The sequence below is a fragment of the Pinus tabuliformis genome, chromosome 6, assembly GCF_031772625.1.
Source record: "Pinus tabuliformis cultivar Carrire ecotype Pingquan chromosome 6, CPIR1, whole genome shotgun sequence".
Taxonomy (NCBI): Eukaryota; Viridiplantae; Streptophyta; class Pinopsida; order Pinales; family Pinaceae; genus Pinus; species Pinus tabuliformis.
The window spans coordinates 2,917,891-2,936,599 of NC_142292.1; the positions used below are offsets into that span (position 1 = coordinate 2,917,891).

Here is an 18,709-nt window from a genome sequence, read left to right on the forward strand (position 1 = left end):
TTTCCCATGGATGTTGCCTCATCTATTCCTCCTGGTGTTTGGGGCCCTGAACCCCCCTACTATCTTAGACCTTTGGCCATCAAGAAAGGGAAAGGGCCAATTGTAGGAGGTCTAGAGCTGGACATGGTGTCAGCAGGTCTGAGAAAGCTAAGAGGAAGGAAAACAAATCTATCAAAGGCACAGTTGAAGGCTGTCATTGATATTGCTGGAGGGAAACAAATATCTCTGCCAGGGGTGCTTAGAGAAAAGCAGTCACCCCCTGAGAGTTCTCTATGATCATCTTATCTTACAACTGCAGAGGTATAGCTAGCCTACCCAAAAAGCTAGCTCTGAAGGATCTGGTCAGGACCAACAAACCTGATACTATCCTTCTCCAAGAAACTCTGGGGAAGGGGGAAGAAATTTCAGGATGTCTCTTCAAGCTTCTTCCAAGTTGGAGCTTCCATGCCATCGATGCTAATGGACATTTGGGAGGGGTGGTTCTGGGCTTTAACGTGAAGGTGTTACGAGAGATCTCCTCTTGGGGATCAGAAAATGTCTTGGCTGTGGAACTATTCTCCAACGAACTATGCATCCCTTTTCTTTTTCTTAATGTCTATGGTCCTGTTTTGGAACAGGAGAGGTTCTGGAACTCCTTCTTCGCAAAGTCTTTTTTGTCGCACCCAAACCTTATAATCGGAGGAGATCTTAATTTTTCTTTGGGGATGACAGAATCTTGGGGGGTCAGAGCCAGAGCAGATCCCCTTTCTGAGTTCTTTCAAAATAAACTGGCCTCTTCTCTCCTGGTGGATGTCTCCCCGCTCAAGTTGCGCCCGACGTGGAGGAATCGAAGAATAGGAGAAGATTGGATCGGGAAGAAACTTGATCGATTCCTGATCTGTGAATCGCTGGCAGAAAATTTACAGGCTTTTAGACATTGGGTTGGGGAAGGTGGTCTTTCGGATCATTTCCCTGTCTTCCTGGAAGTGAAGGGAGATTTCACTAAACCGGGTACTCCCTTTAAATTTAATTCTTCTTGGCTCTCAGATGCTTCTTATATTAGACTCTTCCATAAAAATTGGAAGAAATATGTCCTCAATGAAGACGAGAGTCGCAGCCAAGTTTTTATGGACAATTTAAAAAGGATGAAGGTCGCCTAAAAGCATTGGGCCCTCCAAAAGAAACTGAAGGAAGAAGAAACCTTGAAACCTGTTAACTCTGAGCTTGCCCTCCTTGAAGACCCAGACGGAAATGGTTATGGAACAGTAGAGTCTCGGGCTAGAATTCAAGAGATGGAGATGGAAAGAAGGAGAATACTCCAGCTCAGAGAGGAAAGTTGCCGCTTAAAAAGTAGAGCAATCTAGTTACAAGCAGGGGACGAAAACACCAAGTTTTTTTCAGAATTATGCCAAACGGAGAAAAAACTCTAATACTATCTGGGAAATGAAGAAAGCCAATGGTGAAATGGCTCGTTCTTTTGAAGATTTGGCCTCATTGGGGGTCAATTATTTCAAGAATCTCTTCAAAGCGCCAGAGGAAGTTTCTATTGCAGAAGTTATTAGAGTCGCCAAGATCTTTCCAAGGTTCATAGAGGAGGAAGGTAATGACTCCATCATGGCACCGGTTTCTAAGGAGGAGGTTGAAAACACTCTCAAATCTATGCAAAGGGACAAAAGCCCTGGCCCGGATGACTGGACTGCCGAATTTTTCTAACATTTCTTTGAATTCATTGGAGATGCGTTAGTGGCAGTTGTGGAAGACTCCAGGCGTACAGGAACAATCTATCATCCCTTCAATGCCACTTTTCTAGCACTCATACCCAAATCTGATCTCCCAAGTTCTTTTGACGATTTCAGGCCCATTTCCATGTGTACTTGTGTTTACAAAATTATTGCAAAAATTATTGCCATCAGGCTAAAACCTTTCCTCTCTAGAAACATTTCCCCTGAGCAATTTGGCTTTCTAGACGGCAGACAAATTCATGAAGCTGTAGGAGTTGCTCAAGAAACGCTTCATAGTCTAAAAATTGGGAAAAAAAAAGGAGCCCTTGTGAAAATCGATTTATCTATGGCTTACGATAGAATCAGCTGGTTGTACCTTAGGCTTCTGTTAACTCACCTGGGGTTCAGGTATGATTGTGTAAGACGGATTATGAGCTGTGTTTCTTCTTCTTCCATAGTTGTTTTGATCAACAGAGCGGCATCCAGTTTTTTTAGCCCTGAACATGGCCTTCGCCAAGGTTGCCCGCTCTCGCCCCTTTTGTTTTTGCTGGTAGCAGATGGCATCAGTCTTTTGATCCATGACGCAAAAAGACAGGGGACTCTCAAAGGAATTGAAGTAGCACATAATTTCTGGGTCACTAACTTCCTCTTCATGGATGACATAATTCTTTTCAGCAATGGTAGTCTCGAGGATTGTAGGATGCTTAAGAGGATTTTGGACCTTTTCCTGAAGGCTATTGGTCTCTGCATAAATGAGAGAAAATCCACCCTCACATGCACAGGTTTGTCCAGAGAGTTGATGCGTAGAGTGGAATTGGTCCTGAACTTTGAAGTCAAAATTTTGGAGGATTCTTTTAAATATCTGGGGTTCTTTCTGAAGCCTGACAATTACAGGATAAAAGATTGGAATTGGATCCTTGCAAAAATCGAATCCAAACTGAAACATTGGAGTTACAAGTGGCTTTCCAGGGCTGGTAGGCTTGTGTTAATTAAATCTGTTCTGATGGCAGTTCTAGTCTACTGGGCTAGTCTGACATGGCAGTTCTAGTCTAATGGGCTAGTCTGACATGGGTTCCCAAAGGAATATTATCCTCAATTGACAAATTATGCAGCAGATTTCTATGGGTGGGGTCTAAGTCTGAGAAATTTACCCCTTGGATCGCGTGGGATAAAGTCACTCATCCTGAAGAGTGGGGAGGCTGGGGTATTAAAAATATTGCTTGCTTCTCCCAATCTTTAGCAGCAAAGCTCGCCTGGAGACTTATTTCCACTGGGAACCTGTGGACCTCTGTGTCTAAAAGAAAATATATTGATCCCCTATCAATGCTTGATTGGATCAGATTGCCGCAAAAGTCTTTCAAAAACTCCTCGATGGTTTGGAAATTTGTGTTAGCTTCTGTCAAAATCATAGAGAAGGGATTGGCTTGGAGTGTGGGGGACAGAACTCAGATCAGGTTGGGTAGAGACCCCTAGATAGGTTTTTCAGAGAGATTTTCTCTATCTCAGGGGTCGATTTCAACCTTAAAAGATAGGGGTCTTTATAATTTAAATCAGGTGGTTGATCCCAGGGTTTCCACCATCTAGAGTTAAGGGTGGTTTCAGGGAAGAGATTTAAATTTGGATGATGAATGGCTAGAGGGATGGGACTTGTATAAAAAGGACCTTCTTAACTCCTCAGTCAGGCTCTCTGACTCTCCGGATGAGCTTAAATGGGTCTTTTCCCAGAATGGTTTTTATTCTCCAAAGATGGGGTATAAATGGATGATGTCTCAAAATGGATGGGAGAATCTGGCTTGGTGGGTTAAATCGCTATGGAAGTTAAAAGGGCCAGCTAAAACAAGACTGTTCTTCTGGTGTGTCCTGCTTCAGAAAGTTCCTACCTGGGATTTTCTTCAAAGAAGAGGAAGGATTGGTCCTGGCCGGTGCCCCCTTTGTAAAGATAGCGTCGAAACAGTTCAGCACCTATTTCTTTTTTGCCCTTTTAATTCTAGCCTATGGGTCGAAATGTTAAGGCTGTTAAAAGTTCCTTTTAGGTGGGAAGGGTAGGGGCTCGTAGATGCTTGGCAGAGGTTGTGGAATGAAACTTCAAATCACAGAGAGAGGACCATTCCGCTACTCATCACCTGGGGGACATGGCTTGCTAGGAATCAAGTCATCTTTAAGGGTTTTGTCTTCCCTATTGGAAGACTTGCCGCAAAATGAGTTGCTATTTATGAAAGTATTCCTGTTCCTCAAGCTCTTCCTTCTTCCAGAGCTGTTCGTCAAGAAACTATTAGATATTCTATGCCGTGGGCTTATTTTGACGAGGCCTCAAACAACAATGGCCACTGTGGGGCTGGCTTGATTATTCACATATCAAAGGAAAAGATTGTTAAAGCTTCAGTTGGTTTGGGACAGGGCTCCAATAACTTTGCAGAATTGAAAGCATTACATCTCCTTCTCTGTTGGCTTATACTTAGAAATGTGAGAGAATTCCAGATCTTCAGAGATTCAATGAATACTGTGAACTGGTTTAATGGGTCTCAACGCTGCAGAAACTTCATTCTGATTCCCCTGCTTAAAGAAGTTTCCCGCCTCAAAATTAAGTTCATGGAGATCTCTCTCAGTAATATCTTCCGAGAAAGAAATTTTCAAGTGGATCGCCTTTCCAAAGCGGGTGTTGAACATGATATGGGATCATGGACTATCACGGAGGATGAAAATGGGGTGGTTTGATCAGTCGAACAGCCCATTTTTGCTTAAGTTTTGTTTCATCAGGAAACTGTTTATGTTTTTGTACATATTTTGTTTCTGTTCATCTTGTTGTTGCTTTCAATCACTTCTGTAGAATTTCTTCAGGGATTCTCGGCTGATTTCCATTATTATTGAGGCCCGGGAAGCTGTGTGTTTTCTCATCGCGTCTTTCTGTCTTTCGAGAATCCTTCTAGTGCTTACTATGGATTCTTGAGGTCACTGTTTGCCTCTCGTTTCTCTTGAACTCTTTGTGCCTTATTCCTTACCTCTTCTGCGTGAATTGGATCCCGGGAGGTGCGCGTGCTCAGAAGGAGTCGCTTTTCTTCTTTTTGGCTTATAATTTATGGTGCGTTTTTACACACAGGGCATGTTTTGTCAACCGGCTGAGACTTTCCTTTCCTCAAATATGGTGGAATTGAGTCTTTCCGTAATGATCTGCATTTACTATGTAACTCTCTTCTTAATAGATGGTTCGATATTTTTCTTGTGGAAAAAAAAATGCACCCAATAAAGTGAAGAAAAAATGTTAGGGTAAGTAAAGGGCAGGTACAAGAATGGTTGCAGAAGTACAAGGTTGTTAAAGCATAAGCACATTTATCATGCTTAATCCTATGTTTCAGTGTGCAGGAGCAGTTATGAAAGTGAAAGGATGTTCACAAGCTGATTTAATTAACTTCCCCTCATTTCATTTCATCCCCCAATACATACTTACTAATTTCCCCATTATCCCATCATTTCTTATGAATATACCCTTTTCCCTTCATTTTGACCCTTACCCTTTAGTTTCACACATTTCCCTAGAAAATTACCCTCCAAAGACTATCCCCCTACCCTGAACCCTTTTTCCCTAGTGTGAAACCCACTCCCCATTGGAAAAATCCTCTTCCCCCTCATTAATTTCCCTAAAAACCCATAAAAACCCTTTATCCTAAGTTTAATTCCTCACCACCCCCCACATTATTTAATTAATTCCCCCAATTCGCATTTTCCCCAAAAAACCCTTTTAACCCCACACCCTTGGTGTCATTAAAAAAACCAGCCACATTCAACCCTAGTCCCACTTTATTAATCTCGCTCATTATATTTTAATCCCCATTAGTTAAGTAATTAATCCCCTAAGTCCCACAAATCTCCACCCATATTCCCTCCGTGCAGTTTTACCACGCGACAGCCACTAGATCTTTCACCCCCAGATCTGATGGCACACATCCATATCACGTTGATTCCTTTTCCGATATTTACCAGCCCGAGAGCACGTGAGATTCGCGGTTTTGCTCAGGCCCCATTTTGCTACGTGGCAGATCCAGGCGAAATCGCATGCTCTCGGGGAAATACCACCCAACTACCAAAAGTGGTGTGATGACCCCTGAAACCGCCTCCCGACCAAACGGTAAACCATCTACTATTCATTATGAATTCCCCGCCAAATTCTAACTGTTTCTAGTTAAAAGGCGAAAGGCACCCATTTTGACTCTTCTCGCCCATTCACATTGTGAAAGCTACCTAACCCTTCCTGCGCCACCCTGAGCCTCTGCAACTGAATTTGACTACTGATTACCTTCTGAACACACTCCAGACACCTATTTCAGCCATCCAATGCACAACTAAAGCAGTCGTACCCTTTACAGTCACCTTTGAAATCAGTTTGCAGCCTGAACGACCAATTTCTAGGTATTTTGAGAAAAAAAAACATAACGACCCTCTCAAATTTGAAAATGTATAGTCAATTCAAACATTAATTAATTTAATTTAATTAATTTTCCCTGAATTTGAGAGTATTTCCACCCAAATACCCAAACCCCTATTTTGCAAACTGCAAATTACCCTTTTACTCCACCAGAGTTTTCAAAGTTTCACTTCTACAGCCTGTATAAGCCTAATTCACACCTTTCCCCCTAAAAAATGGCTACCCAAACCTCTCTGAACGTGATACCTCTGTCAACCCCTCACCTGGACATAGACCATTTGGCACTAGTAGATAGGGATTTCCAAATAAAAGACACTGCTACTCCATCCCACCTTCTGAAGCTCCACTGTTGGAGTAAGGATAGATTTCTAAACCATGCAGATGACATCCACCTTTGGGAATCCAGTTTACCCAAATACACATTCCCAAAATTTTACCCATTCCATGATATAGTACACTTTTGTCATGCATGTTATATCCGTAGCGAAAGAGCTATTATTGCCCCAAACGAGCAGTTGTTATTTACCATTACACCATAGTCCATCAAACAAATTCTACAAATCCAGACTAGCCCTTATTAGACCCCTCTATCCATGGAGACCTATTGGACTTATACACCACACTAGACTTGGTTAAGATAAGGCAAATCTTCCACAATTTCATCATCGAAGACCATCATACTCCTACAGATACTCCACCCTATGTTGCCACCATTTTCTAAGAGACTAGCAGACACATAATCACCATGCTCTCATGCATCCTAGGATACACTTCAGATGAGCATGTGGATGAGGTCATCCTTGCCTTCCTGACCATTTTTACTCCATGCAAGCCTCCTACTATCATGTAAAATTATGCTCAGTTCAATGCAGACAGAATGCAAGAACAATTCACCAAACTGCCCACTGAAAGAGTCTTCAAATACTCTTTAGTTTTGTTTTATATGCTTTTGTATTACCAAATAGATAAGTTCTCTGTAAGTATCCAGAAGTTGGACACCAAGGGAAAGGAGAGATCAGTGGTCTACTGGACACCCTTGGTCCAGAAATTTTCCACAACATTCACCTACAAAGACTTCATAGACTCCTTTGTATACCCAGTCATGAACATGCTGACTTCTAATACTCAACCTAGGATCAGCCAAGAGATCAAAAGGGTGTTACAATTGGCTAAGAATAACAAGGTGGGAGACTGGTACTTGTACTAGAACCACACTGAAATCAGAGTTTATGGATGCTAATTAATCCCCTATAAGTTGCCAAAATACCTCGCTATGAGGATATTTGCACTTGAGTACTTCAGACATATCATCAACTCTTATGAGGTCCACTTCCTATCTGATAGGAATAAAACCCAATTTAAGATGAAGAACCAATTGGGCCCATTCAATTGCAACAACACAAAGGTCGGACCAGAGCCTGACAATATACTACAACAGATGAAATTCAACAACAAATTCATGTGGCAGTATGAACCTCATGGGGTTATAAATAAACTTAGACTCAGAGTCAAGTTGGGACCATATATTCACCACCCAAGACCTGACATTGAATAGTTTTCCAACCAATCTGAGTGGGAGGAAAACATATTGATTGATAAGGACAACATAGTTGTGGATGCTGAAAACACACTGATTGATCTTGAAAAACAATTTGACCAGAGCTCTTTCCTACAGGTGTCGGAATTAGGAGAACCAATGAATGTTCATCCTGTGTTACAAACCCTGACCAATGAAGAAAATAATCCAAAAAGGAATAGGGAAGAGGCATCCAAATCACATCCAGCTCTACCATGGAGACTACAAATGAGTTGTTTGAGCTACGGAAAAATCCCAAGTTGAATCCATGTTTGAATAGGAGGAGAACATTGAATCAGTGCAAATAACTGACACTGAAACAATGGGGCAGAGGAGAAAGTATACAACTACATTAGGTGAAACACAACAGCCATCAACCTCCAACACTCAAATGATAGAGAGACAACAAATTATGGAGGTTTATTCCTTTGTCAGGCCAGTTGATAGAGAAAAGGACATTAAAGACAGGTTCAAAGAGATAAATATGAGGAATGAGAAGTTGAAGGCAAAGAAATATGCCTAATACTTCAAACATACACCACCCAAGTAGAGAAGATTGATGTCAACCTTTGACATAAAAGTGGGAAAGATGCAAGTGTCATTTTTGCAGCCTACTGTGCAGCAATCAAAGACCTCAGATGACTATAAGAATACTAATTTTGAGGTGATGCCTAGGGATGCTCATCCCATTGACCAAATAGAGTTCCACAAACAAGCTGGAGAAATGATTTACTCCACCCTTACAAGAAGGGCCATAGCTACCCACAAGCTGTAGGATTCACTAGATAATGTAACATCCCAGTACAAACTAGAGAAGGCCTCCTCACATACCAAAGACAATAGGATAAAGTCATTGGAAGACTTGGTCATTGAACTGGGCCATGATCCAAGTGACATTAAAGCCACAGAGAAATTAATCAAAAAGAAGAATGAGGACATAGCAACCCTCAAGAAACAACTTAAGCTGCCTCATTCACAACACCCATAGACAAAGGAGGTCCTGGGGAGTCAAACCAATCATGAAGAGATGATGGACCTAGTATTGCAACTGAATGATCAGTTAAAGGAGATGGAGAAAGAATTGGATAGCTTGAATCAGCTCAAACAAGCTAGTCTTGATGATTCTCCTACAACTGTCATCCCAATAGTTATCACTGTTGTACCTTCTACTTTGGCAACAACCTTATCTCCCATTGCTCCAATGGCCATAACACTATTGACATCTACACCAACTACATCAGCAACAGGATCTACAGCAAAAAGCTCAACAGGTGATGAAGCAAATAGGTTGGTCAAGGCAATGGAAGAAATGTCCATTCAAACCACTGAGATGAACAATCTTAAGGAGAAAGCGAGCAACCCGGAGGCAAATTACAGACTCGTGAAAATCATGCACAAAGAAGAACAACAGAAGGCCACAAGGATGACCAAAAGAATCAAAAGCCTAGAAAAGGAACTGACACTCAATGAACCTTTAGGTCAAGCTAAGGAGCAACTATGGGCCAATATCATTGACTCTGTCAATGATATTTGGCCATCCATCCAGGTTATTTTTAAATAGATCTAGTTGATAAAGCAGGCTATAAAAGCCATTCAGAGGGTTAAAGAAGAACTTGGAGATATGCCAAAGAAAGCTACAAGGATCATTAATTTCCTCAACTCCAAGAACAAGTATGATCCGCAAGAATTGGAGATACCTGATAGAACATGAACAATTTTGGAAGTTAAAAAGGTCCTCACCAAGAGGAATTTGATGTTGAACTTAGAGGATAAGTGGAAAACCATGCAACTGGCAATTGACAGCATGGTAGTATGTTGGGCCGTGGAAAAGGTATTTTTTATCCTCAAAATAGATTAAATTAATCATTTTCCTTTACGTGTTTATATTTGTTTTAGGAATAAATATTGAAGAAACAATGGTAGAAGCTGGATAAAACCAATCATTAACGAATTGGGTAAGTCTGGGCATGAAAAACTAACTTTTTCTATGGAACACAAATTCAACGATTATTGTTCAAATGACAGAACAACAGTGACCGAGAAAGGAAAAAGACAATGTCTCGATTACAAAGGACAGTGGAAGACTAGGAGGATTAATTCTATTATGTGATGAAATTATATTGTCGGTTGTGAAATCCTCAATATTCGCTTTTATCCATTTATCTTTCCAAGGTTATAAAAATCCATCCGGTGAAATGAACAGCTAGTTAGAAATTTCAATATTGTAACTATTCATTTTGGGACAAAGAGTATTTTCATTAATGTGATACTGTAACTCTATATCAAGTTTAATGAAGAAGATTGTGTTTTACCTATAATTGCATTGTGAGTGTCTTTCGACAGTGACTTCTGGAGACTTTGGGCCCGGTCGATAGGATATTTATTTCTTTAATTATTGTTGGCTTGTATGGGCCTGGCCCAGGTTCAGAGGTGATTTAGCCAAGAAAATCCCGTTACTACTAGCCCTTTCAGCAGCAGTCCGCAAAGCACAGACTGAGGTCTCACGTGAAGTAGTATGGGAGGGTGCTAGAACCAGGTTTCTGCACCCTGGGGATCTCTGATGAGCTTCAGGAGGTCCGCGGTCTGACCCATCGCTATGGGCATTTGCTGTCCTTCATAACCTGTGACGCTGCTCCGCGCAGCCCTACTTGGGGCACAACCCGTATAATACCCAAGTCCCTCATTATTTAATCTGTTATTATCTAATTACTTGACTTATTTATGTAATACTTCTAATTATTACAACATATTCAACAATCATATCAGTATAAACGTAAAGAAGGCAATGTACAGTAGATACACAGAGATAAGAATCAACTTTTCTTTATTAATCTGCAATCCCGATTATAGACTCGACACCGCCCTACGCACTCAGCTGCAAGGGTCCTCGCACTCAGCTGCAAACTCTACTAGGCCTCTGTGCACTCAGCTGCAGAGCCTCTTCCTACTACTACGACCCAGTACACTTAGACTCTTCTTCTATGCTTGAACCATTCCTACTCTTCTCTCTAATTCACTATCTTTACACTTAGAGCCTCGCTCTATTTCTACACTCCCATGGTCCACAGACCATGGGTAGGCTAACATGAATTTACATTACGTTAAAATATTTTAGGGCAGATAGCCCTATGACTCATCTATACTTCACGCTCCGTGCCTGCAATTCGCGGAGTTTTACAAAACCTTTGACCAAAACTTGGGCTTTGAGCCCCAAAAAATGTTGTGGGGGGATTCCATGCCCAACACGCCCCCAACAAAATCATCGTGACTCATCCCGAGTCACTCTGCTGGTGCGGTGATCTTGGCACAAATCCCCTCCAACTGGTCCCGTACTACTCGAAGGTCTGTGGCGCACTGTTTGGCGGTTTGCTGGACCTACTGCATGTGCTCTTCCGATGCTTCTTTGTGAGGATCCTCTATCTTCCCTAGCACATATAGTCCCTGAATTTTTCCGAGCTTGCCCTCAATATCGGCCGTAATGGTGAAGGCTTCATCAATTCAAGGCTAGACGCGTGCTTTGAGAAGTGCCCCTTTATGTCTTGCAGCATCCACCTTCTCTTTCAATGCCCTTGCTTGTTGCATCTTTGCCAGCCGTTGGGTGAGGATGGCTCTCTGCGCAGTTCCCCTTACACTATCATACTGCTCCTGTAGTTTTCACACCTTTGTTTCCAGGCACTCTATGGTTGGGTCCTCCTGCAAGGATGTGAGGACGTCAAAAGATTGGTCCAACATACCAGTACAGTCTGGCACTGCCCGTCCAATTTCTCCCAGTCATGGTTGAATCATGCTAACGCACTATTCTCTAAATTTTGGAGGAGTGGAAGGTTGCGCCTTCAGCCGCAACTCAGCATTCTGGAGGTTTAGCTCCTGTTGTACTCGTGTCAGACTCTACTTGCCAGACAGTGGATCCGCATCTCTATGGGCAGGTCTCCGACGATGGACAATTCTAGAATGCATCGGAATGCTTCATCAAGTGTTTTCACGATCTCCTAATTCTGTGAAACTAGTTCATCATGCTACAGGCTGAGTTGTTCACTATTGATCTTCTACTCACTCAATACTTGGATCGCGCGGCCCTCCTTGGTGCATAGTTCTGCTGTGATGCCATCCTGTATTTGATACAATGTGTCTCACGGAAGGGCAGCCAAATTAAGGCCCAGTCGCTTGATCCTACTTACCACGACTCTGTCATCCTTGTTCTCTGTTGTTAGCACTCCTTCCGGTAGCACTATGTTGTTGGCCATCTTTGCGCGTAGCATCTGTTCCGTTGCGGATGTACCTACAGCACCATAGGCGGCTACCGTTCCTTCCTGTGTGGGCCGCACCTGAAGTTCCTGTAGCTATGCCTTTAGGCCCCCCAACACAATATGTTGCTCTGATAGGGCTTCCTGGAGTGCTTCGCTAGTGACCTCGTGAACCGTGTCACCGATGTCATTGAGGTTGCCTTCTGTTAGTGTAATCGGTTTGATGTCCAATTTGGATGCCTTGACCTTTTCTCGTGGACCCGATCTCTCCATGACACGTGGCTGTTTCAGCTAGGTAGGCATTATGGTTGGGTTCACACCTTCTGTTGTGTCCTCTGCTCCCTGTCCTCTAGACAAGTTCTGGCCTCTTCCTCCTGTGTTGTGGTGGCCCCTGTTGCCTACGCTGCTGCTGATTTTTTAGTAGCCTTTGCCTGCTCTAAGACTGCCTTTGTTGCCTCACAAGCAGCCCTTACCTCCACGGTTGCTTGTTTGTTTCACCTTTGTTGGGCCAACAGTGTGACACGCAACTTGGTTGCATCCTTTTGCTTCTGTGCTACTGTTCTATCCATCTCCGCCAGATACGGGGGCCCATGATTCTAGCACTGAAAAGATTGCATCATAAATAGCAATGAATGGGAGCTTGGTCCATTTCTACACCGGGTCCTTACGCGCCTTGATGTACACATTATGCATGTTTGCCTTGAAGTCTACAAAGCTCTGCAGACTGTTGTAAACTATGGGGGATAGGTGCGGCCTCCTATTGATCCACATCCAATGCCTCCATGAGCACCCAGAAGATATTTGATCTGTGTGGCATCCTTAGTAGCCCAGAGCAACACGTACTTTGCGGCCTCTGGTATGTCCTATTCAATATTAGGGAACTGACTGTCCTCAGGTAGTTCCACTATTACCAGTAAGATAGACAAGAGCAACCACACGTAGTGGAAGGTCTTACCCTACTCCTGGGCTTCCTTGCAGTTAGTTAGGAACTCCTCGCAGAGGAACTCGTTGCAGTTCAATTGGACCCCCTCCACACATTGTTCTTCCAGCACAACTACCGACGTTGGTACCACATCTCCGCGGAATTTTCTCATTACCTTCCCATCCAGGAGTTGGGTGGCTACGCACACCCCTTTATCTTTAAGGTTGTTGATTGTGTAACCTCTCTTTTTCTTTTCCATTTTGTATTTTTCCTTCATGGCCTCTGCGAGCACCAAATCTCTGCTTTTTGCGGCTATCTCCACGGGGTCCATTCCCTTACGAGGGAGCTTGTAAATCCTATGGATAAGATCCACCATGATGGGAATAGGCTCCTCCAGACATAAGTACCCTTGTGTACTAGGCAAAAAACATTCCTGATGATGAAAATTGTGATAGGCGTACGGTGAAAGTGTGGAATCCATAGTAGATGAACTAGTCTGGCCTTCTCCACACTGCGCAGCCATTTCCGCGGCTCTAGTGTTGTAACTGACCCCTCCATGCTCTGCTTCATGAGGTTCTCAGTCTCTAAATGTGGGAACTTCTCGCTATCCGCGAGGTCCCAATATTCAAACTTCATTGTGGGTACGTGGCCTAGGGGCGAGCCCTCAAACACAATTCCATCGGGGAGGAGCAAGGTTTGGAGTGCGCTCTTAGCGGCATCCAAATCCTTAGGTATCTTAGCTTTGCCTTTCCATGGAGGGACGTACTCGGGTAATTTCGTTGCAGCACACACAGGCTAGATGTCTTCTTCCATGTCTTTGGCTGCCTCTATCTCATCAATGAGAGCCTGTAGGTCCTCCTCCAAATCATATGCCTCAATGGTGACAACCTTGACCTTTTCTTCCATGGAGAGTTTATTGAATAGCGGATTTCGCAGGGACATGCGGATTTGTCTTGCTGCCTGCTTATCCTTCTTGGGCCTCTGCATCCGAAGTGATTTCGGAATTTAAGGTGCATCCCTAGCATCTCTGGGGACATCCTACACCGTGGAGTTTGGCGCGGCTTCGTGAGCAATACTTTCTACAAAACCCACACTTCTCCTAGTAGTCGTCATCCTGTTTGAACTGTCTATGGTTGTTTGCGAACTTCGAGGCTCAAATATCGCTTGGCGCTCAAAACTCTGTGCTCTACGTAATTGCTCAAATCTCAAATGAACAAGTTTTGTCTCGTGGCTAGCCCTTAGAGTTTTATAACGCCTTTTGAATTTGAATTCGACCATTCCCCCCAATTTTGAGTCATTAATGCTTTCTTGGTGACAGATTGTCCCAAATCTTGCCCTTAATTTGTGTCTTAAATGCTCGCCGCCCATTTCCTTTTGCCTTAAATTAGACATCCCGTCATGAACAGTGACACCAACGGTCACTTCCCATCCTACCCGCGCAGCAGCGTAGCCCCCCCTGCGCAAGCGCGAACCTTGGGACATGCTAATTCTGTGTGCACTTCCCTTATCGTGGAGTTTCCAAACAAACTCTTTTAGAGTCCCGCGCTCTCTTTCAAGTGCCTAGAGTGTTGAGACCGTGCCCCCTATGACTAGTCAGGTGGTTGTGCCACTTGTGCAAGACTTCAACTTGCCTTTCAGTGTAGTCTACGGGAACTCCTCAATTGCCTTCGCGACAACCGGCGCAATGTGTTCTACTATATGTAGTGTGCTCCCCTGATTATTGTGTTTGGTGAGGTGCGATCGTAGCCATGACAACATATTCATAAATTCTTGGCGACACTTGTCTAATATAGTGGTATGATCATCCGTATCTAGCACTATCATCCTTCATTTCTCGACGAGACATGCTTACACGATCTCGTTTTCTAGCCTCGTGATCTCAACATCCATCAAAATGATTTTGTTCCTCAATCGTACCTGGTCCTTTTCGAGTTTGCGAAGTCTAAAGTTCCCTCGTCGGATGGCTTCCTAAATCCTTACATGTTCATCCTCACGTAGATGTGTAATTTCTTCCTCCTTGCCATCACACTCTATCGCCATTGCAAGAGCCAGTACGTGTGGATTCCTTTCTGGATCTTCTTCTGTAAGTATGGTCTACACTCCATTCTACACCTTTGGAATCGTCTCTGCATTCAAGGTTTTTCGCATGTTCCGGTAGGCCCATCGAACCGCTAGCACGCGCAAGTCCCAATCAGTTCGTTTCACTTGGTCAACCTTGTTCAGAACTCTGCACACCCTATCAAGTTCTTCAACGTGGATAATTGGTAATGCGCATCGCCTTTCCTGTTGATGTGGTTTGTTCTGATTCTCTATTCTAGGGAAAGTGTGCACTTGTGCGGGCTATATAGCATATGTCTGTACCCATCGAGAAAGGTGGGCACGCAAGTTGTTCTTCCCCTACTGACTGACTTTCATTTGAAGTTGGGGTTTTCCAAAATGTAGGTGCATCATCCTTCTGCATCCGCGTCAGTCCTCAAAATTTCCTTGATGCGTATCCCACCATCGTATGAGTGTTGTGCGTAGTGCCCACTTCAGCACATCGAATCGCTGCTATTCTAGTACTGCGCTTTCAAATTTTCTCAGAAATTCATCCACCACCGACAATCCATCATATGTAGGCAGCTCCCTTGCCTCTGTTGTCACGCAATGCAGTGATATAACTATCATGTTGCAAGTAAGCATTGTTACTTCGTGCAGTCGATTCTGCCATCCCTCTACTTCTTCATCTGAATCCGAAGTGCAGGAGCTTTTGCGCTCCCACTAAATTCTCCCATTTGCGGTCAGATTCACCCAATCTTGTTCTCGTGCAGTTATCTTGTAAATACAATCAAGATCATCATCGCGCACCAGTTCAGTGTATCGTGCTCCTTCGGTTGGATCCAGTGGTACTACTACGCATAGTGACTTTTTCTCAAAGATCATTTTGTGCTTCTTCAGATTTATGACTCTACTCATATCGGTGACATAGTCTATTCCTAGTAGTGTGGGATAGGGATTACTGTCATCAATAATCTCTATCACTTCAAAGTCCGCCTGTGCGCTCGCCCCTTCAATATCTACGATTACCCTTTGCAATCTTCCCATGGGCAAAATCTTTTGTCTGTTCACCATTCGTAACTGAATAGGGAACCATTGTAACGTGGGTCTGCCCATGCATTCCCATGTTTGCTTTGGTAGTATATTCGTGTATGAACCAAGATCTAGGATTACCTGATCCATTTCATACTCGCTAATCTATGCAGTAAACCTCATTTCCCTTCTAGTGTGCAATGCATGCTTTCCCAATTTCTGGACCACATGTGGTTCTCTTGACCCCGTGCATCTAGTGATAATTTCTTGTAGTCCTTTGACTGCCTTGCTATTGTGCAGTAGTTTCATGCATGTCTCCAGAAAGGTAGTGAGCATTGAAGGATCCATTCATGGTTCTAGTTGATCTTTACTACCTAAAGTGGAGGCCTCCGTGAAGCACTTCTTAGCTTCCATGAATATCTCCTTCGTGCATTCCAAATCAAACTAGGGTTCCTTTGTAGGAGCCTTGTGAACCCACGCACTTTCTTTTGGCTACTTCCCCTTATCATCTCTCGTGGTCATACCACTCCTAGGCATTATGTTTACATTCGGGTCTTCTTCGCATGGCTCAGACTTCATCATTTGTAAATTCTGAGTCGAAGGGAGTTGGAGTACCCCTTTTTTGTGCATCCTTGTGATCAGTGAAGGGAAGTCTTCTGCCTCATGATCAAACTAAGTACAATACAAATAGATATCCATGTCGGGTTGGTACAATTGTGCGCATAGTGCCCTGGCCCTACGCAATTGTAACAAATTAGTTGTCCGTGACCCCTTCCTGGTCCCATTCTGCCTCGTCCTCAACCGCACCCCTGAAATCTAGCACACACCATCCCTGCATTTGGGTTGAGGGCTCACGTTTCGGTCTGCACCTTGTATGCAAGGGTTTGATCCATCACTAGTTCGTAACTTCGGCAGGTGCGTTCATCGTGGCCTACCGACCTGCATAAATTAAAAAATAATTGTTGGGACGTCTGCGTATACTTCTGCAAAAGATGACAATTATCCATAGTGTGTTTCCCTCATATCTAACAGATCGTGCACCATAATGTAGGTGTCGCACGCGGCCTTACCTTTGCCTCCGGTCTCAATGGCATCAGCCCTCCTCTTGCCAAGTAGTTCGCGAACACTGGACAATGATCTTTGTCGTGCCCCTGGCCTTTGCATTTTATGCACCATACTTCCTCACGCGCCTTCGGTCAAGGTGTCATGTCCTGTTTCAAACTCTGCATTTCCAAACAAAGATTTTGCAGTTGTGAATGGATTTGTTGGACTCCCAACCCAGGATCTTGTATAGGGGTCTCATAAATCTCATTTCCAATTCCCATGCTTCGTCCTAGGTGGAAATTTTTTGTTGTGACAATGCCATCCTTACGTGCGATGTCAGAGATGCTACAAACCATGCGCGATGATGTCCATCCGTTAACACCATATTGGCTTCGTGAATCGTACTCTTTAGCCTTTGGTCCAAATCCCAGGGGGTCTCGCCCGGGAGCATCGCGATCTCTTTAAACCCAATGATTGATTGTTTTTCTTACTTCGACCTGCTAATTCCTGCTTTTGGGTGGTAATTTTTTTAGAATGCTTGATATACCATGTTAATGCGCGATCCTGCAGTGCACTCACCAGCGTAGCCTTATTAATATTGTCATCCGTGACACCTTGTGCTTCCCATACGGCTCTCCCCATGAACCAGAATTGGTCTGGATCTTCATTCCCCACTCCTCTGAATACCAGTAGTTTGATCGCACTCTCCATACTGAACTCTGGTAGTGGCGGAGGGGGAGTGGGTGGAGATGGAGGGGAGGAGGGTGAAATGGGTGGTGGTGTGGGTGGAGGTGGTGAACGCAAAATTCGTTGTCTTATCAAACTGACCGCGCTTCTCAGAGAAACCTTCGTGAGCTCTTCCTCTCTCTCCTACAAGGGTGAAATTAAGGGATTGGTTTCTAATCCCTCACTACTTCCGCTTCTGGATATATTCCCGCTCTTCGTAGTCCCAAACATTAATTTATTCGCATAACCTGCTTTTCACACAATAGCATCTTAATCCAAGTTTTCACAGACTTAATATACTTACCTCGCGGTCCCTTGAGAAAATGTCGCTCTACCTCACTGTAGCTGACGGTCGTGTCTACTGCAAACTCAGTGATAAATCCTCCTATTATCTGGTCGAGCCAATGGTCCACAGCTCACGCGATCTTATCTTATGACGCTTCTAGTCTACACACTAATTTTGGAGTCTGCATTATTGGTTTGTCGAGCCTACACCTTCCCTGACTGTCTACTAACTTCACGATCCACTCATACAATTCAGAAGGAAAGGATGCAAAGAAAATATCGTGGATTTCCATATACAAGTAGTGTTCCAACCACTATTCCTTAGATATTCACGGAGTTCTATTTTCCTGCATTGCAAACTCGTGAATCTTCTTGTCCAACCACTCTTCAATTTCTTTCTTTGTTGGGTCCCAGTGGCACGACATTAGACATCCCTTATACAGATCCCAGTCTCGGCAATAGAACCATTTGTTAGCTTGTATGGGCCTGACCCAGGTTCATAGGTGATTTAACCAAGAAAATCCCGGTATTACTAGCCCTTTCGGTAATAGTCCACGGAGCGCAGACTGAGGTCTCACCTGAAGTAGTATGGGAGGGTGCTAGAACCAAGTTTCTACACCCTGGGGATGTCTGATGAGCTTCTGGAGGTCCGCAGTCTAACCTGTCGCTATGCGCACTTGTAACCTACAACACTGCTCCACGCAACCTGTATAATACCCAACT

The 18,709-nt window shown here is 43.7% G+C and overlaps 1 protein-coding gene across 1 annotated transcript; it reads left to right on the forward strand.

Annotated features, from left to right (window-relative positions):
- Positions 1 to 3,983: 3,983 nt before the first annotated feature.
- LOC149256911 (uncharacterized) lies at positions 3,984 to 4,415 on the forward strand. The gene has a single exon (XM_089403234.1). It carries the CDS (start codon positions 3,984 to 3,986, stop codon positions 4,413 to 4,415), a length of 432 nt encoding a protein of 143 aa, XP_089259360.1.
- Positions 4,416 to 18,709: the final 14,294 nt, after the last annotated feature.

What these genes read in the sequence shown, in the direction of transcription:
- LOC149256911 (XM_089403234.1), top strand. Translation starts at nt 3,984, where the DNA reads ATGCCGTGGGCTTATTTTGACGAGGCCTCAAACAACAATGGCCACTGT.